The 25779-nt window shown below is 35.6% G+C and overlaps 1 protein-coding gene and 1 long non-coding RNA gene across 7 annotated transcripts in view; one reads left to right on the top strand and one right to left on the bottom strand.

Moving 5' to 3' along the window:
- The window catches only part of VPS8 (VPS8 subunit of CORVET complex), a 257257-nt gene that overhangs the window by 156153 nt on the left and 75325 nt on the right, over positions 1-25779 (bottom strand). For all 5 annotated transcript variants that reach the window (XM_072807706.1, XM_072807710.1, XM_072807707.1 and 2 more), the window contains 4 exons: positions 16854-16900; positions 7921-8143; positions 4125-4214; positions 1097-1148 (listed from right to left, as the gene is read on the bottom strand). In XM_072807706.1, coding sequence (XP_072663807.1) covers positions 1097-1148; positions 4125-4214; positions 7921-8143; positions 16854-16900 — 412 coding nt within the window. The remainder of the gene's footprint in view (positions 1-1096; positions 1149-4124; positions 4215-7920; positions 8144-16853; positions 16901-25779) is intronic.
- LOC140622120 (uncharacterized) overlaps positions 1-25779 on the top strand; it is a 114165-nt gene that overhangs the window by 71494 nt on the left and 16892 nt on the right. The window lies entirely within an intron of this gene.

The raw sequence follows: 25779 nt of genomic DNA, 5'->3' as shown, positions 1-25779 counted from the left end.
AATGGTTGAAATATTTCAAAGATTTATAGTCCAACAGTACCAAGTGCTTGCAAGGATATGGAGCAACTAGAACTCTCATATATTGCTGATAAAAATGCAAAATGTTACCTTATTTTGAAAAACCAAGTATCAATACCTTAGAAGGCAGAACATATTTACCATATAATCTATCCATTGATAAAGGCAATATAAAGGATACCTGTCGTAATAAAACTGTTTTGAATCTTGACTTTATCAATGTGAATATCCAATTGTGATAATGTGCTTTAGTTTTGTGAGATGTTATCATTGGGGGAAAATAGGTAAAGAATATACCCGATCTCATGTGTCATTTCTTACAACTGCATGTGACTCTATAATTTCCTCCTAAGCAAAAGTTTAATAGAAACAAAACTTGTGGGACACCTGCGTGGCTCAGGAGTTGAGCATCTGTCTTTTGCTCAGGGGTTGATTCTGGATTCCCGGGATAGAGTCCCGCATCGGGCTCCTTGCAAGGAACCTCCTTCTCTTCCCTCCACTTGTGTCTCTGCCTCTCTTTCTGTGTCTCTCATGAATAAATAAATAAAATCTTAAAAAAAAAAAAAAGAAAAAAGAAACAAAACTTGTTCACAAATGTTGCAGCAGCATTACTTAGAATAGCTCCAAATTGGAAGCAACTCAAATGTTCATCATCTGGTGAATAAACAATTGACAGTACATTCAACCTAAGAAATACCCCTCAGAAGTAAAAGGGAACAAAATATTAGATTATGCAACAACATGGATGCATCTCAAAAGCATTACGCTAAGTGAAAGAAATAAAACACCAAAGATTACCTACTGTATAAGTCCATTTACATGACATATAGAGATGGAAAGTAGTGCGGTGATTGCCTGGTTGTCAGCCTGGTGGGGGAAGCTCAAGTACAAAGGGGCAGGGACAAACTTTAGTGTGAAGCAACTTTAGCTCCTTTTTAGTTTGATTATAGTGGCAGTTATATGATTATATACAATTATCAAAATTCATACTATACAAATAAAATTGGTTAATTTTATGAAATTTAAATATCTCAAAATACAAAAAGGAGGAAAAAATTAAGACTTAGAAAATTAATACCTGTTAGTGTCCTTCCTGCATTCAGAGGAGGAGCAATGACTCTGAAAAGTTTCTGCATTAAATTAAAAAGAAAACAATCACCAACATTTTTAAGAAGGAATTATATTTTCAAAAACATAATCAAGAATCTTATGCTATTAATCACCTTTCCCTAAGGTATTTGCTACTGAGATTAAATATAAAAACTTATAATGTAAAACAAAAAACAAATGTGGCCATGAACTATTATCAAAGGATCACTGGGAATTGCCATATTCCTCAAAGAAACTATTTAATAAATACCAGTTAGATGAAGGTCTTTGTTGAGATTATAATTTCTGATATAAAATAAACTTAGGTTGTTCAAAATGCTTTGTGTTTAAAAAAGAAAAAGTAACAAAGTGAAGGGATTAATAGCCTACCAAAGATTACTTTAAACTGAAAACATCTGAACAACAGTAGACACAAAAGGAAACATGTAAATTTAAGCACAGCCTCTGAAAGCACAAGAAGATTCATGACAAAAAACTACATGGGCCTTCCTCAGAGGGAGTTACCGGTTTGGGAGAGGACATACCCTTAGCACTGGGAAGGGCAAACTAAACTGTTCATTAGCATTAAAAAGCCCCAAAAAACGAATCCATCTTTTCTTTCCCAGGGAAGCCCTAAATCCCTCCCTCCTCACTACCCAACATTTTGTTAAACTAGTATATAAATCTTTAGTTCTGGCTATCTCAATAAAGCACTCTTTACTATGTGCTCCTAGTACAGCAGTGAATAAACCTTTTCTCCTGTTATTCTGTCTTTTGTCAGTTAATTTGCAGTCCTCCCCCACCACTCTGGGCCTAAATTGCTAGAGGTAAAGTTGTCCCTCCCAAAACAAGGTTATGCCTTTACCTTAGAAGGAGCCAAAGCTAGAACAAGGGAAAGATTTCAGAGACTGTGGTAGTCATCTCAAACGTGATGACACTGTCATTCTAGAAAACCTAGAAAATCTCAAAGGCAGGACACCTTTGATTTAGACCTCTTTAAGTATGAAAATAACTAAACTTTAAACTCTGACAAGTGATTTCCTTGTGGGCAGAAAATTACACAAGAGGAATCACAGAGTACACCTAACCTCCCACTGCTAAACTCTCCAAATGACTATTTAATAATAAATACCAAGCTCTTTTTGAAAACCATTAAACTTGAAAACTTAACACAAAACAAGTCAATCTTAATAGCCCAGCAGTCCATCTGAGATGTATATATAGGTATAAATGCAAACCAGACTTTGAGGAATGAAACACACACACAAAACTAAAACTTAAAAAGCAGTAATAACAAAAACCCAGCAATCATTTTTATCACCTTAGAATGTATTGAATCAGAATCTGTTTCTAAGGATAATTTTGAGACAAACTAGAAATTGTAGAGGCTGCTTTTAGGCTTGAGCAATGGAAACCTGATCGAGGTAAGAAACCCCACAGCTACTACAGAGCTGAATGCAAACAGGCAATGCAAACAGGCTCGTTAAGCAGGTCACCTCACTTATAGCCACAGACCCTAACTGACCAATTACAGTCACAATCACTAACATTACCAAAAAAGAGAAAATTTCATATTCTCCATACCCCCTCACTCTACCCTAAAACTGTGGCCCCTTACCACCACCTCGTCAGTCTCTCCTTGCAGTCCTGCCCGCCACTCCCTTGCAGTGTATTAATAAAATTTTAACCCTTTTGCTCTACCTTGGGTGAAGTCTTTCACCACCAGCACTACCAGCCCCCATCCAAGCAGAGCTCGTCACATTTGGTGGATCCTCCATCTGATCAGGAGACCCTCACAATTGGATACCTCACATTTGCTGGGGACCCTCTCAGGGCACGCCCCAGATTCTCTGGGAATTTCTTGAGACTTTTCTCTCAGTGGACCAACAGGTGGGGGCATCCCACAGAAATTGCATTAATTCTACCTAACTGTGGTTTAGTAGTGAGACAAAACTTTTTTGCGTGCAGGGAAGGCCTGTACCTCTTCCCAGGAAAGTACTAGACTTTGGTAGGGAAGCAGCTGAGAAGTGCTCAAGTGTACAGAATACTCACTCACTAGACACACAATCAGGGTCAAAACCAGAGGAAGAGGGCTGTGGCACTCATTCTGGAAACTGACCAAGAAAAGAGAAGTACAACCAAAACTGGAGGAGTTTTGAATTAGAGTGGTAACTCACCTACCAAGTGTGTTTAAGGAAGGCTAAAATTTCACAAGAAAACTGCTGACTTAATAATAGTGAAGCTAGTTTTGGATGGCCATTAAATATGCAAAAAAGAAAAAAAAAAGTTGCTTGGATGCCTTCTGCATCATTCTCCTAATGATGCTTCTCATTAGAGCCAGGTAATTAGTCACTAAAACAATGGGCTGACAGGGTATTACACATATCCACAATCCATGATTTACAATTCTGCCTTCAATTTAAGGCAAATAACAAGATGGATATATGGCATTTGGTTCCTTTTAAAATAAGCCCAAATCCTTTTTAGTGGTAGGGAGAGTGTAAGAAGAATAAATTATAATGCATGCTGTAAATGCTAAACAGGGAAAAGCAACCAATCAGCAATTAACAAATAATATCTCCCATCGTTATCAGGACCTTCCCCCAGAACAATGTATCTAACAAGAGTACACAGTACTCAATAGTACATTTACTACACGTAATAAGTATATAAATAAATTTCTTCTACCTTTTGGAAAACCTACTATATCAAAAATCTTAAATTTAAAATAAAAAACAAACAAATGCTAATAGGGAAGCATTACTTTTAATTTTATCTATTTGTTCCTTGGGATTTAAACACCTACTTATGCAGATAAAAAAGCAAGCAATGGCATAAGATATGAAATTAAATTAAAGGCTACCTAAGTTCCAAATTAACTAAAATGCAAGTCTAATAATAAATCTACAAGAAATTAAACAACTGGATGAAAACAAACAATTCAAAGCAAATGGAGAATAGGAAAAAGCCATTAATAGACAATATTAAATATGTGTCCAAGTTAGGATGTATCTTACCTCCATTGGACTAATAAATTCATTCATGCCTCTGTTGTAGACATAGATCATGGCATCATACAGACGATTTTCCCAACACATGAGAACTACCTGTAAAAAGGAAGAGTTGCTTATTCCATACAATTCCATCTCACCAATTATTTTCTTTAGAGCTTTAATAGTGGAGAAGATCTTGAATATTTTTCCCTATTTTTTTCTTAGTGCTTCTCTGAAAAAAACTGAAGTACAGTTGACCTTTGAGCAATATGGAGGTTAGGGGGGCTGACCCCTCCCCACCTCTGCACAGTCAAAAATCTATATATAACTTTTGACTCCCCCAAAACTCAGCTACAACTACTAACAGCCTACGGTTGACCGGCAGTCTTGCTAATGACACCTATTTCATACGTTATATGTATTATAATCTGCATTCTTACTACAAAGAAGGACAGAGAAAAAAATATTAAGAAAACTGTAAGGAAGAGGAAATACATTTACAGTACTGTGCTGTATTAATTGAAAGAAGTCCACACATAAACAGACTTGTGTGGTTCAAAATCATGTTGTTCAAGGGTCAACAGTACTCAAACACAATGCCAGGGTAAGAGCTGTTGCAGGTTCAATACAAAAGTACAAGACTATTACACTTTTAATTGTACAATAGCTACTTTTAAACATCCCAATATCTATTTTTTCTCTCTCCTCCCCCCTTCTATATTCATTTTACCCTTGGTCAATAGCTCTACAAATTACTTACTGAACACCTATATTTAGGCCCACTCCTAGAATCAGACAAACCCAGACTTAGTCTCTACCCTTACAGAACTACTGTTCATCTTGGACACTAATCAAAAAAAGGGAAGGACACAAAACAGTGTGAGCTACAATAGGGAGGATACTCAATTACACATTTAATTCATTTACAGATGTGCCATGTCATAAAGGAACCTTACTTGGTGTACAGAGTATACAGAAGATCACCCCTGAGTAAGCAATATTTAAGCGAGGGCCTAAAGAATTCACACATACGAGCCTAAAGCAGAGATGGAATCTAGAGACTATGCAGGCTGAAGCAGTACAGATGAAGGTCTTAACGTAGAAGCCTGAAGTGTTTAAAGATGGAGAGAAACTGATTTGAGAAAATATTGAGAAGAGGAACAGTAATGACTTGCAGTGTAGACTACTCTATATTCTCCTATGAGAGCTATATTATACTATAGAGTGACAAGGAAAGAGGGCTGAAGTAGAAGAGCAGAGGGTGGCAAAGGAGATTAAGCAGGAGCCAGAGAATTAAGAGGAAAAACAGAGATGAGATGTCATAGACTAAGGCAATTCTGGGCCCTCTTCTCTTCTCTCACTACCCTCTCTCAGCCAGTGCTATGATCATACATCTCTCTATACTGATGACTAACACACTTAAACCTTCAATGGCAATGTCCCCTCTGACCAATATATCCAACCACTTACTTGATATCCACACTTGAATGTCTAGTAGCTATCTCAAAATAAAATGGCAAAACAGAACTCCTATTTTGTCTCTCAAACTTAGACCCACCCAGGCTTCTAATCTTCTTAGAGGAATCTCCATCCCCCTTTATCTCAAGCCAAAACACTAAATGTCATCCTTAAATTTTCTCTTTCCCACACTTCCACATTTTTGCATCCAATTCATCAGCAAATCAATTCCACTGCCAAAATAATATCCAAAGTCAGGCCCTCTCTCTCCATCACACTGCGACCATCTCCAGTCAGGACCATCTCCTGGGCCACAGTGCCTAACTAATCTCCTTAGTCCTTCTGTAGTTGGCTCCTACTTTCAATCTGTCATCCCTAAAGTAAACCAGAGTCATCTTCCTTAAAATGATTTCCCAGAGCACACAGAATAAAATGGAAAAATCTGTATCTTGCCCTAAAAAGACCACCTCTCTCTCAACCAAGCCCCCAGCCTGTTTGCCTTTTATCAGTAACTTTAACATCCAAGGCATTATTATTATTATTATATTGCATTTGCTGTTGCTTTTACCTGGAACAATCTTCGCCAAGATCTCTGCATTACTGATTCCTTCTTGTCACTGGGATCTCAGGCTTACTGTTACACATCCTCAGCAAGATTTCCTACAGTTAAGTAGTCTAAGGTAGCTTCACATGCTCTTTCTACCATACTATTAACGTAACATTTATATTTTTATACTTTTTTATTTTTTATTTGTTTATGATAGTCACACACACAGAGAGAGAGAGAGAGGCGGAGACATAGGCAGAGGGAGAAGCAGGCTCCATGCACCAGGAGCCTGACGTGGGATTCGATCCCGGGTCTCCAGGATCGCACCCTGGGCCAAAGGCAGGCGCTAAACCGCTGCGCCACCCAGGGATCCCTATATTTTTATACTTTTAGTTTATCTGTTTACTGTCAAATTTTTTGGCTTAAACGTAAGCCTCTGAGAAGATAAGCATTGTGCACTAGGGTCACTGAAGCATCCTCAGAGCCTGACAATCAATACTTCCTTGAATTAACAAACAAATGCTACTGACAGTAAATGTGAAAAATATGACTTGATACAGTAGACATGGAGGGCATTACTGGCTTCAGTGAAAATAAGGCTGAAGAGTTATTAGGATGTGGGAAAAATGCAAGTACAATCTAGACAATGCTTTTAAGACATCCAGCTGTGACTGAGAAGAGTGACGTATGACAGTAACCTACAAGGAAGAAGGCTTCATATGAAGAGAAGAGAAACTGAAAAGAAGGTTTTTAAAATTATTTTAACATAAAAAAGACTAGAGCATATTTACACAGTTGGGGAAAGCTAAAAATACTGGGAAGACAAGAGATGAGAAATTTCTCTTATACTGGTGATAGGTAAATAAAACTAGATTGATAAACATGCTCTCAAATCACTGGAACTATAAAAGACTATGCCAAATTATCCATACAACAGAAAGGCATATATAAAAGAGGTTATGACTTTACTTTGCAAACTCACAGCCATTCATAAAGAGATTCCAGGAAGAAAAAAATAACCATTTCTCCAAGCATTTCACTTCTATGTGATTTTGCACATTTTAAAAAACTACTTTTGGTCTAAGATCTTTTAAGTCACCAATATTTTAGCTCAACAGGCCTTACTTATTAGTATCTTTGTACCTTTCCACCTTTGTAGGAGTAGCATGCTCATTACTAGGACTAAAATGAAACTCAAGAGTTGAGAGTCAAATGTCTAAGCCCAAAGTACATACTGCTCCGCAATTAAAGATGAAAAATTTATTGTGGAGACCTCAGATATACGGGAGGTATATTTACAAACAATGGGCTGGCTAATCATGCTAAGATCCTGTAATTTGCTTCCTATACTATGTTCTCCATTACAAAACTCAATGCATAAAAGTTATCAACTCTAGGCATATAAAGTAGCTTTTTGAAAAATGGCATTATACTCTTAGAAGTTAAAATATTCTACTATTCATGTGAAAGGACACAGAGTTGAAATTTACTTGGAGGATGAAAACTGTACGAGTAAAGAATGATCAGTCAGTAAGCATCTATTGAGCAACTACCATATGTAAACTTTATGCTAAGTGCTGTGGGGGATGTCAAAGAAATAGAAGAGGCGAGTAGAAGTTCATAATCCAGTTTTCATTAAAGAACAGTCCTAAGAAATATATTGACAAGCATAAGTTTAAGAGACACCTTACCAAAAGTGCTCAGTGAATAAATGAAGTTGATGGAAGGCACAATGAGGCCCAACTGGTCAGGTAAGTATACTCAACAAAGGAATGATATTTACTCTGTATATTAATAAATTTTCTATAAACTCACCTGCTGAATATCGAGGCTGGTGATATCCATATGTACAATGAGGGCTTCCACATTTTCCATCAACTTTTTATCTTGGAAATGAACAATCAAGTCTTTCATTACCTGGGGGGTCATCCCCACCAATTTATCACTTAAAATATATGGCTCAAGGCACTCCAAAAACACTCCTTTGGCCACTGAGTTCTCACTTAGTTTATCATACATCTGGCTAAATAAAAGATCCCTGTAATAAAAAGAAAAAACATACTTTTAGGAATATTCTGAGCATCCACTAAATTCAATCAGCTGCTACTTCTCTTTTTCCTATTTCAACTGTTTAAGGAAAACAGTAACAATAGAGCTTTACATTAGAAAAGCATTTTATATATAGTATCTTAACGAATTCTCCCAATACTTTTACAACTAAGAAAAGTTGAATAAGTTATTTGCAGAGAGTCACATAGCCAACGAGTGACAGAATCAGAATTTAAACTCAGCCTTCTGGGCAGCCCAGGTGGCTCAGCGGTTTAGTGCCACCTTCAGCCCAGGGTGTGATCCTGGAGACCCGGGATCAAGTCCCACATCAGGCTTCCTGCATGGAGCCTGTTTCTCCCTCTGCCTGTGTCTCTGCCTCTCTCTCTCTCATGAATAAATAAATAAAATCTTTAAAATAAATAAATAAATAAACTCAGCCTTCTAACCTAAATCCTATGTTGGGTCTATTATGGCACACTGCTTCTTAAAGACAATGGTGGTAATGTAGTGGGTAGTACAGTGAACATGATGAAGTAGAAAAAAATAGAAAAGGGACTATTCCTAGGGACACCTAGCTGGCTCAGATAGCATTCGACTACTGATCTTGGGGTCATTGAGTTTGAGCCCCACATTTAGTGTCGAGATTACTTAAAAAAAAAAAAAAAAAGGACTATTCCTAATTTATCCTCTCCTTTTTCTTTTTTTTTTTTCCTCTCCTCTTTCTTGAGATCTAAATACTCCCAGCTGATCTAGAGTCAATATATTTCTTTATCTAGTTCTTACCTCTTGCTTCCCAAAGGGTTTAGGTGGTGATTATTGATGAAGAAAGAAAATATTCACTATTTTTAAAAATATATCTGGAATCTATTTTACTGCAGAAATAATTTTTTAAATTAATCTAAATGCCACTACACTCAATAATTATGTTTTATTTCACATTTCTGCAAATAGTCCATAAAGTTATACTCATCATAGCTATAATTCCAAATTCTGCTTTCATGTAACGCCATGCAAGAAACATCATTCTAAGATACTACCTACTCTTTAAATTTACCATTTTGTTTAACTCACAATGTTTCGACATGCTGAAACATCAGAATTTACTTAAGTATTCCTGTAGTGTTGGGTGTATCACTTTCTTCCAAGTATTTTACTGTCATGAGTGATGCACAATGAACATCTACATATAGAGTCTTTCCCTGGTGGGGGGACTAAATTCCTTAGTCATGGTGAAATTTAGAAATTTATCTTAAGTCAAAAAATATGAAATTTATTTAGAAATTATCTTAGAAATTTTTAGAAATTTTAGAAATTTATCTTAAGTCAAAAAATATGAATAATCCTGTGGCATTTGAAATCTTACCAAATCATCTTCAAAAAGTATCATAGCACCAATTTACAATGCCATCAGCAATGCAGAATTATACAGTTTCATCAAACAATTATGTTTGTTTTTTCTACTAGATAATTTAATAGGCATAAATCAGGGGCTTCTGGGTGGCTCTAAGTGTCTGACTTTGGCTTAGGTCATCTCAGGGTCCTGGGATCAGGCTCCCTGCTCAGCGAGGAGCCTGCTTCTGCCTCTCCTTCGAAGCTTCCCCTGCTTGTGCTCTCTCATTCTCTCTGTCAAATAAGTATTTTTTTAAAGTATAAATTAAATAATATCGCTATTTTTAATTCTCTGAGTGACTGGCAAAATGAAATGTTTTCCATGTTCCCATTCATACATTGTACTGCCTTGTTTAATGTAAAAACTGTGCTGGGGTGCCTGGGTGGCTCAGTCAGCTGAGTATCCAACTCTTGAATTGGGCTCAGGTCATGGTCTCCTGGGTCATGAGATCTAGCCCCCATCCTCAAGGTTGGGACTCCGGGCTCAGCAGGAAGTCAGCTTGAAGTTTCTCTCCCTCTGCCTCTCCCCCAACTCCCCTGTATACAATCTCTCTCTCAAATAAATAAATAATTCTTAAAAAAAATAACTGTGCTAATTCTATTTACCATTAGGACTATTTATTTATTACTAAATGTGTTATCTCTTTTTATGTGTATCATGTCACTTGAGAAAAAGTGGTAGCTGGTTCATCTGCAGGTTTGGTCTTTCATGACTAGTTCCACAAAGAGGTCAAGGAAGATTCTGGAAGGAACAGGATGGGGTCTCTGCCTCATCTGAAGTCCTGGAAGGGGAGAGATCCTAAGAGAACTGGCTACAAATGCAACAAAACCACATACCATGTTTCAATAAACAGTATCTAAAATATCCTGGGAGGGAAATTTATATCCATTAATTCTTTTTCTCAAATCCACATATCTAATTTTTAGTTTTCCTCTCTGCTTCATATTTTCCATGTTAGTTTCATTTTAATCAATAGTCCATCACATTTTTGTGATTATCAATTAGTAACCAAGTAAAAGAAACTAAGATTAATGAAACGTTGCTGCAACAAAGATAAAGAGTAACAAAGTAACTAATGAATATAAAGAAAATGCCCTATTTGCTAGCCCTTCCACTCTATAATGTGTTGTTAAAAACAATATGCTATGAAAGATGATCATATATTTTAGTTCAACACCAAAAGCCCTAGGGAGGAAAATTAAAGAGTGAAAAATTCAGTAAACAGCATAAAAGGAAAGGGGTGGTGGAAAGGGAGGTGGGCGGGGGGTGGGGGTGACTGGGTGACAGGCACTGAGGGGGGCACTTGATGGGATGAGCACTGGGTGTTATGCTATATATTGCCAAATTGAACTCCAATAAATAAATAAATAAATATATATATATATATACACATACATACATACACACACACACACACACATACACACAGCATAAAAGGTGACAAGGCAGTCCTGTTTAAAAAAAAAAAAAAAAAAAAACCAGCATGTAATGCTGGTAAGATTAATGGCAAAACTATATGTTTCTTTCTGAAAAGAGCCTAAAAATAAAGAAGCAGGAAAAATAAAATTCAGCATCTCCTATTGGTATCCCTACTTTAAAAATAAAATAAAATTCAAAGACACGTTTTCATCATTTTGGGAGAATATTTATTAGAACATCAAAGAAGAAGGAAGAAAGAAAAGTACATACCAAAAAAAAAAAAAAAGTATTTAGCTCCTGTGTTTCTTTTTATATCTAGGAATTATACTCCAGGGTGCTGACTTTGTTTCCTGGAATTCCTAACTTTAAAACTGCTGTTTATCACTTCAAACTTAGCCACCCCGCAGCCAGTATAACATAAAATCTATCCTGAGTAACAGAGAGACAAAGAGGTCTTCTTTCTACATAACTTCACTTTACATTAATACTCATATTAAATACATTATTTGGGGTCTACCATTCATAACTTCAAATTGATAGAGACAACAGCCAAATTTACTTTGTGCATTATAAATTTTGCAATTTAAAAAATATGAAGACCTCAGCTTGATTGTAAGTACAAACCCAGACTGTCAGAAACAGAGCAAGAGCATCAATCCTTAATACTTCCCAGTCTTTACTACATATATAACTGGAGCCAAATAAATAAATCCCCTGTAAATATAAGTAGGAGTTAACATATTCAAAGTTGATTTGGGCTGCTCTCCTTATATATATAAAAGTAATGGCAAAGCTCAAATGAACTATAAGAAATTCTGTTCAAAATGTTCAATTTTCTGATATAAATACCTATATCACAGTTTATCACAGTTTATAAAGATTTCCTTTAAAAAGGCATGGCTTAATTGAGGTGATGGCTGCACAACCCTATGAATATACTAAAAACTATTGAATTGTACACTTTAAAAAAAGGTAGGGATCCCTGGGTGGCGCAGCGGTTTGGCGCCTGCTTTTGGCCCAGGGCGCGATCCTGGAGACCCAGGATCGAATCCCACATCGGGCTCCCGGTGCATGGAGCCTGCTTCTCCCTCTGCCTGTGTCTCTGCCTCTCTCTCTCTCTGTGACTATCATAAATAAATAAATAAAAATAAAATAAAATAAAATAAAATAAAATAAAATAAGGTAAATTTTATGGTATATGAATTATATTTCAATACAGCTGTTATAAAATTTAAAAGGCATGGCATCTTTTCCCCCCTAGCTTTGATGTTTAAAATATTAACATGCAATTATCAGAAAACAATATCTAAAATATACAGTTTTCAACTATGCTTGATGATTAAGATCTTTCTGTTCCTCAAATAATAACATTGATGCTGAACAAGAATGAACAAACACCTTGGCTATCAAAAGACCACTTCAGATTCACTTTAGATTTAGCAGAAATATTTCTGGTTCAGATTTACATGTAATTCAAGTCATTTGAATGATGGCTTCTTTTTGGATATCTGCTTACAGTGATATAAGCTCAAAGTGGTCAAGATTATCTAGACATAGCACCTATTTTGTTTGGTCTTATATGGCTTTATTGGGATATAAATCACAGACAATAACAGCCTATTTTTAAACATTGTTCAAAATCATGATTATAGTTCAAGTAAACTCTGGACCTATTTTCAAAATAAAAATCAAAATAGTGCTCGCTTCGGCAGCACATATACTAAAAAAAAATCAAAATAATGTCTACCACTGTATAGACAAAATAACAAATAAATGTCCTACAAAAAGCCTTAAGAGGTATCTTTTGTCTAATACTAAAGAGAAAATATACACTACCAAATTGAAAGGAAATTATAAAAGAAATCAAATTATGAAAATAAAAGTACAAGTCTTCAAACACAGAATTTCCTGTCACTTCTGATTTTAAACAATTCACAAAGACTATAAAACCAAATATTAACCAAAAAAGACATCTATAACATGTTGGTCAGCCCTAGGAGAACAAGAAATATGGTTCCTGCCACAGTAAAAGATTTTACACTATAAAAGAATTCTTGGGGACACCTGGGTGGCTCAGTGGTTGAGTGCTTGCCTTTGGCCCAGGGCATGGTCCTGGAGTCCTAGGATCAAGTCCCATGGAGCCTGCTTCTCCCTCTGCCTGTGTCTCTACCTCTCTCTTTCTGTCTCTCATGAATAAATAAATAAAATATTTTTTAAAAATAAAAATAAATAAAAGAATTCTTAAGTATGACTGGGAATACATATGTACACTAGTTCAATTAATTACTGCTGGGTATGTGATACTATGAATTATGATACTGCAGTAACAGTGATCATAGTGTACGTCATGGTACTCAGTTAAAATCAATTCAAAATATGTATTGTGTTTATAATTGGACTCACATAAGGAACAGTATGTGAGGGGCTCCTGGGTGGCTCAGTCAATGAAGTGTCTGCCTTCAGCTCAGGTCATAATCTCGGGGTCCTGAGATCAAGCCCCACATGGGACTCCCTGCTCAGCAGGGAGCCTGCTTCTCCCTCCTCCCTGCTTGTGCTCTCTGTCTCTCTCAAATAACAAAAAGAGAAAAGAAACAGTATGTGAAAAGGGGTTGACTATAAAAACAATGTACTCTATCAGAAGATATTAATATAAAAAGCATGAGGGGGCCAGGACTGAGTGTCTAAGTGATAGCCCTAGAAGTGGAAGTTACCCGAATTTAGCTGAGTATTAGATTATGCTTTGTAAAGTTGTATTTGTGTTATACACAATTTAAGCATTCTTTAAAGCAATCTTAATGTCTCAGATATTTTGAAAAATTTGGAACCTAATATCAAAGAAAGGGAAATAAAGAAAGGGTCCAGTTAAAAAAAAAAAAAAGAAAGAAAGGGTCCAGTTTAGGAAGAAAGATATGATACAGGATTGAAGCTACATATATCTTACAATCCTCCATTTCAATTTGTCCTAGGGAATTTTTAACTTGTCTATGGAAGTCTAAGAAAAAATTATGGAAACTATAGCATTTGAGAGTGAGCACACTGAACTATTTGAAGTATACAAAGAATTTTCCTATCTTATCTATCTTTAATCATTGCATGTTTGGAATGGAAGGAGACTTAAGGATGACCTAGACATGAACTGATCAACTGGCCTATTTGACCCTATATATGGGATCTTTCTGATCCCATATATAAAAAGAAAAGCCAAGATGGTGACAAGTAAGCAAGCATAAAACACAATCTAAAACACAAAAGGTAACATTTGATCCAATAACAATTCTTACATTGCTGGGTATTCTGCTCTGTCCCTTCTGCCCTTACTGGAACCTTGAGAGCAGAAAAAGTAGGGGAAAGAGAGTAAGAACACACCCTGCTGGACTACTCCCAAGCAGAAGCAGGTTCTAGTACAATCTGGTCTTCAGCTTTTGAAGTTTTTTGTTGTTGTTGTTTTCATTCATTTGAGAGAGAGGGAGAGAGAGAGAGAAAGAGCACGAGCAGGGCAAAAGGGCAGAGGGAGAGGGAGAGGGAGAAGACAGTCGACTCCCCACTGAGCAGGGAGCCCAACCCAGAGCTCGATCCCAAGACCCTGAGATCATAACTTGGGCCGAAAGCAGATGCTTTACTGATTAAGCCACCCAGGGGCCTTGGTCTTCAGCCTTTGGAAATAGAGGAATCCAGAGAGAAGGAAATCATACTATGGGTTCGGGAAAATATCCATGCCCTGGATCTAGTCATGTATGAGTTGGACAAAGGAAAGAGAGGGAAGAGCTGGGAAAAGAACCCATGAGATCTTCCTTCCCTTTGGAGGTCAGGAATATACTGTAACTGCTGATATTTCTTTCTGAGATCTCCAAAAACAAATATTGTATTTGTTTCTGACAAGCCCAGAAAAAAAAATATGGTAAGGAGTCAGGAAAATTTAATGGAAAGAAAGAAGTTGGTAAAAACAAAGAAATAATAAATAGATCCTAATTTGGTAAAAATCTAGACCAGATCTCATGTTCTAGGTTATATACTATGATTTAATGAAGTAATTACTGCATTCTGTAATTACTGCATTATAGCCAGTCCATAGATTACATAAAGTTGGAAATATTTCCTTTTCAAGTCATATAAAAAAGAAATGCTCCTCTTTCAGAAAACTTTGGAAATAACACAAAATGTTTCTGAAAAAAAAAACCTACTTTTTAATTTTCCCCTATATAATCTAGCATCTTACAATTACTAGGACCATTTTAACCTTACATCACTGTGAGAGTAGTATTCACATATTCAAGATAATGACCATAAGTCACCCTGCCAACTACAAGGCAGAATTATTTCATTAATTCAACCATCAGGTACTGGATAGTTACTTTATGCCATTCTAGGTGGAAACTATCCATTTTATAAAGATATGCCTTCTTACTTGAGGTAAAATTCAGTATTAGGTACTTCATTCTACCTTATAATTATGTCAACTTGAAATATGGGTTGACTCCAGTACTTTTAGTATTAGGAACATCTCTACATCTCAAATTCCTCATCTTAAAATGAGGAAAACATTACCTTACACTACAATTATGAGGCTTAAATAAAATATGTAAAACTGATCCATAAACTAATGAGCAGCTTTAAAAAATAAAAGATAAATAACAAAGATGGGAATATGTAAGTGGCATCAAGAGAAAACCAAGTTTTAAAAACCTATCATGGCTCTTAGTTTTCTAGAAAACTGTAATTAGTTATACAATTCACTGTCCATTAGCTAAAAGTGAACTAGCTGTTCTAGAGATGCAAAAATATTTCTGGTAGTACGCCTGAGGGAAATTTTTCCCTTAGGCCCCATAGAGAAGAAAATGTGTGACACAAAGCAATGTTTTCAATAGTATCCAACCATAACACAACACACTTTAACTGGGTAATTACATATAATACTGTATAGCTAAAACATTGGAATAAACTTAAGTAAATAGAAGCCAAAGCTCTTCATGACTTAATTAATGGTCTGAAATAGCAAATAACTGCCCTCTTGATAACATTCACTGATACTTTCAAAATATGATCCAATGTTTTATGATTCAGGCTACCTAAATACAAATTCATGAGTCAGCACAGCACTATACAGGGTTTTAGCAGTATCTGCACTGGATCCTCACAGTTGTTGTCTACCACTCAGAAACAAGCTAGTAGTCAAGTGCAAGAACTCAGGAGGAGCCAAATAGCCTATACAGGAATCCCATCTTGGGTCCTCAAAAGAAGTGTGAGGTAGCTTTGGCAAGCTCTTTAATGGCTTTCTGCCTCTAGAACCTCCTATGTAAAATGAAGAGGATAATAATACTTACCTCAATGTTATAAAAATTAGATAAATTAAGGCAAAGGGCCTACCTGGCATGAGGGGAGCTATTATTTTAAGTGTAAAAAAACTGAACTAGCGAAAATTGGTTTATATAGTTACTATTTAAACCAATAAGGCCAAATTAAAAGTTTATTTATACTGCTGTCTTTTCAACAAAAGGCTCTAAAAGCCAATACCAGAAGCACTCTGAATTTTGCCCTTTTTTGTATGGCATGTAATACTGTGTTTTAGTGACAGTTCATAAAAGAGGATATATATACAGGATATGAATCATATACTTTTACTTTTAAGATCTTTTAGTAGGATTGCTCTTTTGTTAGCTATGTTTACCTCCACTATCTGGCCATACAAACACAAGATGATATAGCCACAGCATTTATTTTAGAAAAGTTAGTTTTACTAGGTAAATGGGCTGAAAATTGTTAATCAAACTTCTGTAAATTAAACTTTCTTAAAAAATATCCAAATTCATAGACTTCATAACAGTAAATTACAATATAAGCAAGAGGCAATCTGGGTTCAAAATAATTAATCTGACAGGCAGTGTATACTTACTTTCGTTGCAACAGCAGGCAGTAATCAACTATGACAGGTACCATGTCCTGAAGAGAAACCATAAAGAAAGCATCAGCACTACCCCTTTGTCCCATAGACCCTTGGTTAGACATAATCAAAGTGGTTTGTTTAAGACACTGGTAAATTATTGGGAGAATATAATTTTATACCATACTTTTGGTTAAGTAATTTGGTGCAATGTGTCAAAAGTCTCAAAAATGTAAAAACACTTTTACCCAGAATTACCCAGTAATTCTATCTGGAAATTTACCTAAATACATTGAAGAAAAAAAACTGTTTAATGCATTAAGATATTTGCTGCAGCTCTATAACAGAAGCAGAAGAGGGAGGAAAGGAAGAAATTGGAATTAAATATATAACATGGGAATAAAAAAAAAAAAAAATAACATGGGAATACTGTTAACTAAATTTAATAAAATATTGTGTAGATATGAAAAGTATTATGTAGATATTACAAATTTACAAAGAGTTTACAACAACATAACATACTTTGGGTAAAAAATACGTATTTTTTCAACCTTCTAAAGAAAATTTGCAAAGGAAAAGAAAAAAAATGAGGAAAATACATCAAATTGATAATAGAATACAGTTGGTCCTGTTGGTGGCTCAGGTGATTAAGGTTGTCCATATTTTGTCACAACCCTCCAAACCAGCTATTTTGAGGTTGATTTAACTTCCCAGTTTCATAACATTTTGATTGCTTTAAATTTATCTTGTAGACTTGTATCATGTGAATGGCAACCCATAATTTTGGCCTTTTTCATGAGAAACAGTTTGAGGGCTAAACAGAAGCTTATTATTACTGGAAATTGTCAAGTAACCAAGCATTAGATTTCAGTAGTACTCTTTTTCTGCTGGCTGCAGGGAAATGGTTTCCTTAAAAAAAATAAAATCCTAGAAGGCCTAGGTTCCAGGCAGAAAAAATATCCCACCAGGGGAGAAGGTACTATATGAAGAAGAGAATACTACATGCTAACAGTTGTTTGACAAAACAAATAAAACCAAGGAAACATTATCTGAGAGAGGTATCAGAAGGACCTACAAACCTGAAAGGATTATGGGGTTATACCTAACCCATCCAATCTACTTCCTTTAGTCATCAATATTCCTTACAACAAGATTTAAAATCTTACTTAGATTCTTCAAAAACAGGAACTAAAATAATTGAGAAGTGTTAGATCATGTTTAAATCCTGTGAAAAGTGTTAGAGCTATGGCAAGTGTCAACCCTGTATGAGAATATAGTGGGCCAGAGAATCTGGAGGGCAAAAAATCTCCCCAGAAATGTTGGGGAAAAATTTAATAAACATTCCTTACAATACACAGCTGAGTTCCTAAGAAAATAAGGGCAATACTCAAAGAGTCTAAAAATGAAAAGGAAACTGAAAACCAAAGCAGTAAGCCCTAAGCTGTCACTGAGACTATCTTACATATTTGTTGGTCACATTAAAAGCTTGGGTTTTAATGCCAGAAAGAAGCTAAGACCTTAAGCCCTTGCAACATAAGGGATTGAAGCAAAGATCCTCCTAAAACCAGGAGTCTTGAAAAGCTGCATCCTCAGTGAAAGGAAAAGAGGGAGGGAAATCTGTCTATAAGCATAGGAAGATGACAAGAAAGACTCTCAGCCTGGACTCAGCGGGGGTAAATGTATACTCTATAAGAATCTATAATCTATATGCTGCTTGTAGGTGGATTTGAGACTTGAATTTCCACCATCTCCTTAGGATAGGAAAAATCAAGCCAAGAAATTAACATCTTAAAAGATGATTCTGAAAAAAAACACTCCTGGGGCATTTGAAAGAAGGAAATCCAAAATTTCTCTGGAGACAGTACTTAACACAGGCAAAGTAAGTTCTAATGATAAAGCCCTTCTGAAGATGTACTCAAAACAAAAAATTTTAAAGCACTGCACAAAATAATTCACCATGAGTAAACATCAACAGAAACTACAAATAGGGACGCCTGGGTGGCTCAGCGGTTGGGCGCCTGCCTTTGGCTTAGGTTGTGATCCCCAGATCCGGGATCGGGTCCCACGTCGGGCTCCCTGCATGGAGCCTGCTTCTCCCTCTGCCTGTGTCTCTGCCTCTCCTCTCAATCTGTGTCTTGAATGAATGAATGAATGAATGAATGAATGAATGAATAAATAAATAAATAAATAAATAAATAAATAAATGAAACTACATATAGAGGTAGACTCCTAAACCTTCAAGTATTATGAGAAACTATTAAATATGTTTAAAATATTAAATGCAAAAATTAAAGAACTGCTTGGCCTAGTACTAAGTATTAAGGATACACTTACTAGAGAGATTTATGGAGAGTGAAATCATCAGATTCATACATTTAGGACAGATCACTCTGGTGATTTTATGATGGGATGATCTGAAAAACCAAGACTGAAAGTAGAAGGCTATCATAGCAGTCAAAATGGGAACTAAACTAGGATAGTGATAGTAGACCTAAAAAACAGCAGGCAGAATTAAGAGATATTTATAAAGTAAAACTAGAGTTTGGTGACTGATTGGTTTGGGTTGGAAGGCATAGGAAGGAGTCTATGATAACTCCTAAGTTTCTAGCTTAAGTGACAGCTGAGTGAAGATGCCACAAAATGAGATAAGGAATATACGCAGAAGTGTTAGAAGAAAGAAGCTAGGTGCAGTATGGACTATGGTAGATTTGAGGAATATCTTTACTTAAATGTTGAATAATAAGAAATTGAGTAATCTGAAACATCTGGATTAGAATTATAGATTTCTAGGGGCGCCTGGCTGGCTCCATCAAGAGCATAAGACTTTTGATCTCAGGGTTGTGAGTTCGAGCCCCATTCTGGTGCTAGAGACTACTTAAAAAAAAAAAAATTATAGATTTCTAAGCCATGAGAGGAAACAATGTCCATGAATAAACTTGTCCAGGGATGATAATGGAGCTAGAAATCAACGGACAATGAACTAAGTCCTAAGACTAATAGTTATAATATGGTCAAAGGACAGAAACAAAATTCAACTCAAGAACAATCACAAAGGTAAGAAAACCAGAAGGGCACAGAGTCACAGATGTCTACAGGATACAGAACTTCAAAAAGGAAAGATGATCATCACTGTTTAATACAGAAATAGGGATGGATAAAACCTGAAAAGTGTTTTTTGGATTCAGATATGCAGATATCATTGCTATCTTTAATAAGAGGGTGTTTTATCTTACTGATTAAGTAGTAAGTACAGTGATGAGTGACACCCAGCCTGCAGAGAACCAAGTGGTGAATGAAGTATTTGGTGGTGTGTGAGGTGAAGGGAGGTAAGGAAAGGAGGTATGAGGAGGAGGAAAGAAAGAGGACAAGGGAGGAAGGGGGAGGAAAAAAAGAGAAAACATCAATATATGTATAGCTGGAATCCCTGAATAAGAAAACTCCAATAGTGCAATAGATACAATTCAAGACACAATTCAAGAAAACTTTCCTGAAATTAAAGAGAGAGAGAGAGAGAGAGAGAGAGAGAGAGAGAGAGAGAGACTGAGACTTAAATCCTGATACTGAAAAAACACATCTTATGCTGGGGGGAAAAATGGCCTAGATTAGTTACATTGAGATTCAGTGCAGTCAAGTTACTGGATTCCAACAAGTAAAGAAACAGCCAGAAGAAATGATCAATCAATTATGAGAGGGGGGAAACATCTATCTAGCCTAGGATTTCCCCTACAGTGGTATTCAATGTCAGAATGTCACAGAGCAGTCAGTATCTTCAAGATCCTTAAGGAAAGCCAAAATGTTTTTCAATATAAAAGCTAGAGTCCACCAATTTGAAGATTTAACAACTCAAAGAATATTGTTTTCCTGAACCTTTCTTCATGAAACAGCTTCAGCAACCAAGAAATGGCTGGTGAGACTTCAGCAAAAGCACTGATGATTAAGCATGAACTGCATTTAACAGCTAAAGTAAAACAAATTATATCCTTTGATGATGAGTAAAAGATTTATATTAAGGCAAACTGGAAAGAGAAAGTAAAGAAGGAAGGAGGTAGAAAAGATCCACTGGCTTCATCTGTAAGATGGCAGTTAAAAGATATCCTTTAAAGCTCATGAGTAAAATTGGAATTAAAAGCTTGTTTTAACAGTATAAAAGCAAATACTGGGATAATGGTTAAAATGTGTAATGAAGGAGGGCTTGAGGCGAAAGGAGGAAGGAAAAATATGCTAGTTGGGATCCCTGGGTGGCGCAGCGGTTTGGCGCCTGCCTTTGGCCCAGGGCGCGATCCTGGAGACCCGGGATCGAATCCCACGTCGGGCTCCCGGTGCATGGAGCCTGCTTCTCCCTCTGCCTATGTCTCTGCCTCTCTCTCTCTCTCTCTCTCTCTCTCTGTGTGACTATCATAAGTAAATAAAGAAAAAAATATTAAAAAAAAAAAAAAAAGAAAAATATGCTAGTTTTCATCACTGTAAGGAACAATGGTCAAAGAAACAGAAGATCAAGGGAACTATATACCTTTAGCTATAATCCTAAAGGTAATCATTGGAATAAAATACATATTCCCAAATATCAGAAATATATGCACAAATAAAAAAGTAGTGAAAAGTGTCCTTAAAAATATAAATATATATATATATTTGGCTTACCTCACTTAAGATTTTCAGAATAAAATCTGAAAAAAGCAAAACTCTGAAATCTCAAAAAAGCAACCTCCCAGCTCTATGGAGAAAGCAAATAAATACAAATACAAAGTGATCCAGAAAGACTGAAAATAAAAGGATAGGCCAAAGTATACGGTGCAAAGAAAAAAATCACAGGATGTGATCTATCAGATAAAGTAAAATTCAGGCTAAAAGGGCAATTACATGAATAAATAAATCATTATGAAGATAAACTTCTTTCTACAAGCTAAATTACTATACAGTACATACTAAGTTATACAATGCTAACATTCATAAAATACAAGATGGAAGGGAAAACAAGGAAAAGAGCACAATCCAAAAGGCACTTTATTTCTCACAGTCCATGAGAAATAAGGTGGAAAACAATGAGTAAGGGTTTAGAAGATGTATAAAAAATTGATTGATAATAAACTATTCTCTGTGAAAACACACAAAGCACTATATTTCAAATGTTCATTGAACACTAATCAAAACTGACCATATACTGGGCCACAAAAAAAAAAAAAAATCTAAATAAACTTCAAAAGGTAGAATTAGTACACACAACATTATCTGATGATACAATAAAACCAGAAAGTAATCAACTATCAGAAAATAAGATGCTTTTTTATTTTTTATTTAAAAAAAATTTTTTTTAAGATTTTACTTATTTATTCATGAGAGACACAGAAAGAGGCAGAGACACAGGCAGAGGGAGAAGCAGGCTCCATGCAGGGAGCCTGACGTGGGACTCGATCCTGGGTCTCCAGGATCACGCCCTGGGCTGCAGGCAGCACGAAACCGCTGCACCACCAGGGCTGCCCCAAGATGCTTTTTTAAACCTTCTCTAAAAACACTTCAAAGAAAGAATACTAAAGTTGAAGATTATATATAAAGACAATAATGAAAGTGATACATATTGAATTGATAGCCTTAAATAAATCTGGAAATTGATATTTTTAGAACACTCCATCCAACAGCATCAAAATATACATTTTTCTCAAGTACACAGAACATTTACTAAGATAGATGATGTATGTTGGCCATAAAACAAGTTTCAAATTTAAAAAAATTCAACTCATACAAAGTATGTTCTCTGACCACAATGGAATTAATTTAGAAATTAGCCAAATAATGACAAGATGACATCACTATAGATTCTCTAGACATAAAAAGGGTAATTAAAATGTCACAAGCAACTTTTTCCCAGTATGTCTGACAACTTACACGAAATGGCCAAACTTCTTTAAAGATAGAAAATAAAGATCCCTATTCAAAAAGAAATACATAGGGATCCCTGGGTGGCTCAGTGGTTTGGCACTGCCTTCGGCCCAGGGCGTGATTCTGGGGTTCCGGGATCGAGTCCCGTGTCGGGCTCCCTGCATGGAGCCTGCTTCTCCCTCTGCCTGTGCCTCTGCTTTTTTCTGCGTGTGTCTCTCATGAATAAATAAATAAAAATTAAAAAAAAATACATAACCTCCTAAAAATTTATACTGGTAGTTAAAAACCTTCCTACAAAGAAAAGTCAAAGCCTTGATACTTTCCATGGTGAATTCTATTAAATATTTAAGGCAGAAACAATACCAATTCTACACAAACTCTTCCATAAAGTTGAAAGGCAGGGAATATTTCACAAATAATTCTATGAGGCCAGGATTACACCAAGACCAAAACTACACAAAGACATTATAAGAAAGCAACAGAACATCATTTCTCATGAACACAGATGTCCTTATAAAAGAAGAGGATACATCATAACCACATAACTTTATCCCAAGTGCCAGATGGATTTAACATTCAAAAAAAAATCAATATAATCTACCATATTAACAAATGAAAAAAGAAAAACTATATGATCACCTCTATAGATACAGAAAAACAATTTGACAAAAGTCAATAGCATTCATTCCTGTAAATGAAAGAATCTTAGGAAATTAAGAATAGCAATTCCTTAACCTGATAATGGGCATCTTCACAAAGCTATAGCTAGCATCAAACTTGTAAATCAAAGACTGATGCTTTCCCACTAAAACTGAAACAAGACAAGGATGTCAACAATCAGAATTTCTATTCAGCATCATATTGGAGGCCACACTAAAGCCAGTGCCATAAGGCCAGAAAGAAATAAGACATCCAGATTGGAAATGAAGAAATAATTGTTTTTATTTGCAGACAACATGATTATCTATGTAGAAAATCTGGTGGAATATACAAAGAATTATTAGAGCCAACAAAAGAGTTTAGGAAAGGCACAGGATAGTTCAATATACTAAAATCAGCTGCATTTCCATATACTAGAAAAAAACAAGCTGAAACTGAAAAAAATACTATGTACAATAGTGTAAAAAAAAAAAATACTATGCAACTACCAAAGCAAAAAAAAAAAAAAAAAAAAGAATTCTCTATGAACCACATAAAAAGATCTGCAAGATATATTAAGTGGGAAAACAATACAAAAATCACAAATACAGTTTCCTATTATTTGTGTTAAAGAAGGAAAAAAAATATGAATGGGTGGGTGGTTAAATCTGTGTGTATTTGCTCGTGTTTACGTAAGGAAAATCTGGAAGCATACATAAAAACTTAACAATGGTGAGAACTGGGCAGATGGCATCAGAGTGGAGACAAACTTTTCACTGTATACATTTTTGTACTGTTTTATTATTTTTATTTTACTTTACTTAATTTTTATTATTTATTCATGAGAGACAGAGAGAGAGGCAGAGACATAGGCAGAGGGAGAAGCAGGCTCCTCACAGGGAGCCCAATGTGGAACTCGATCCCAGAATCCTAGGATCACACCCTGGGCCAAAGGCAGATGCTCAACTGCTGAGCCACCCAGACATCCCTGTACTTTTTGGTTTTTAAATCATACAAATGTTTAATTAATACAAAAAAATTAATTGTTTAAAAAAGAATCGACACAGATAATACAACAATGTATAGTTGATCTCAGTGCTACAAAAATAAGTACCTCAAACATAGAGACAAGGATATACACAAATACATCTAAGCTGATTTATATAAACTCTATTTATATAAAGTAGATACTGTAAAGAAATCTACTATAGTAGATAATACAGACCAGGGACACTGCTAGGTATTAATGATACAGATTTAACAAAGCAGACATATCTTATAGTCTAGTACAAAGATTTTTTAAGTAGTTAACTATATATAATTAACTATATATGTAGATAGATATATATATCTACACACACACATTTATGTTTTATGGTTAAAGCAAAAATTAAAATACTGTGTGATACGGTTCTTCTATATAAACAAAGAAAGAGAGGGAGATAAATATTTATAAATATAAATTTGTAGATTTCCATACTCCACAGCACATAACAAGGTACCCAAATTGTCCCTCCACTGAGCAGGATGGTATCAAAGAAGACTAAGAAGGAGAGGAGTTGCAATCCCAACAAGACAGTGACAAACCTCTCTTCCTCCCACATGGAAAGTGCTAGTGGAATTCACATAATAAGGCCCAGTGGGGTGGTATCAAAAGAGACTTAAAAGAGAATCAGAACTTTCACCAATGCCCAATCCAGTGCCAGTGATACTACTCTCACCATGCACCAATGGATGCCACATAGGGAACAGTAATGAGGCATTCCTGTCCCTAACTAGCCAGTGAAGTATCAGAGAAGGCTTAGTAGGAAGCACAACTCCCATCTCTGTCCAGCAGTGAAGATGAGCACCCTCTATCAGGTATCAGTGGAAGAGAATCTGTACTTTTACCTCCACTTAACAGTAAGAAGGTAGGACCCCTTCCCTTGCCAGAACAGTATCAGAAGGAAACAGCTAAAACAAAAAATTTAAATAAGATCTGGAGTCTCACAATATAACACCCACAATGTCTAGGTTTCAAAAGGAAATCACAAATCATAAAAGAACCAAAAAGATCTCAAACTGATTTAAAAAGTGATGATCAATGGATGCCAACACTAAAATACAGAGATGTCAGATGATCTGACAAAGATTTTTAAAGCAGTCATGGTAAAACTGCTTTAATAATTATGATTACAATCTTAAAACAATAAAAATATAGAAAATGTCATTTAAAAAACAGAAGATACAAAGAAGAACCAAATGGAAATTTTAGAACTCAAAAACTGAATAAATGAATTTTTTAAAAATTCAAAGGATTCAAGAGCATTATATATGGTTCAGTGGAAAAATGAGTGAAAACAACAGAAATGTCCAATCTGAAGGAGGAAATAGGCTGAAAAAAAAAATAAAATGAACTGACAGGAACCTCTGGGACTAGAAC

This window comes from Canis lupus, chromosome 31 (assembly GCF_048164855.1).
Source record: "Canis lupus baileyi chromosome 31, mCanLup2.hap1, whole genome shotgun sequence".
Classification (NCBI taxonomy): Eukaryota; Metazoa; Chordata; class Mammalia; order Carnivora; family Canidae; genus Canis; species Canis lupus.
This window is presented reverse-complemented; position numbering and strand designations above follow the sequence as displayed.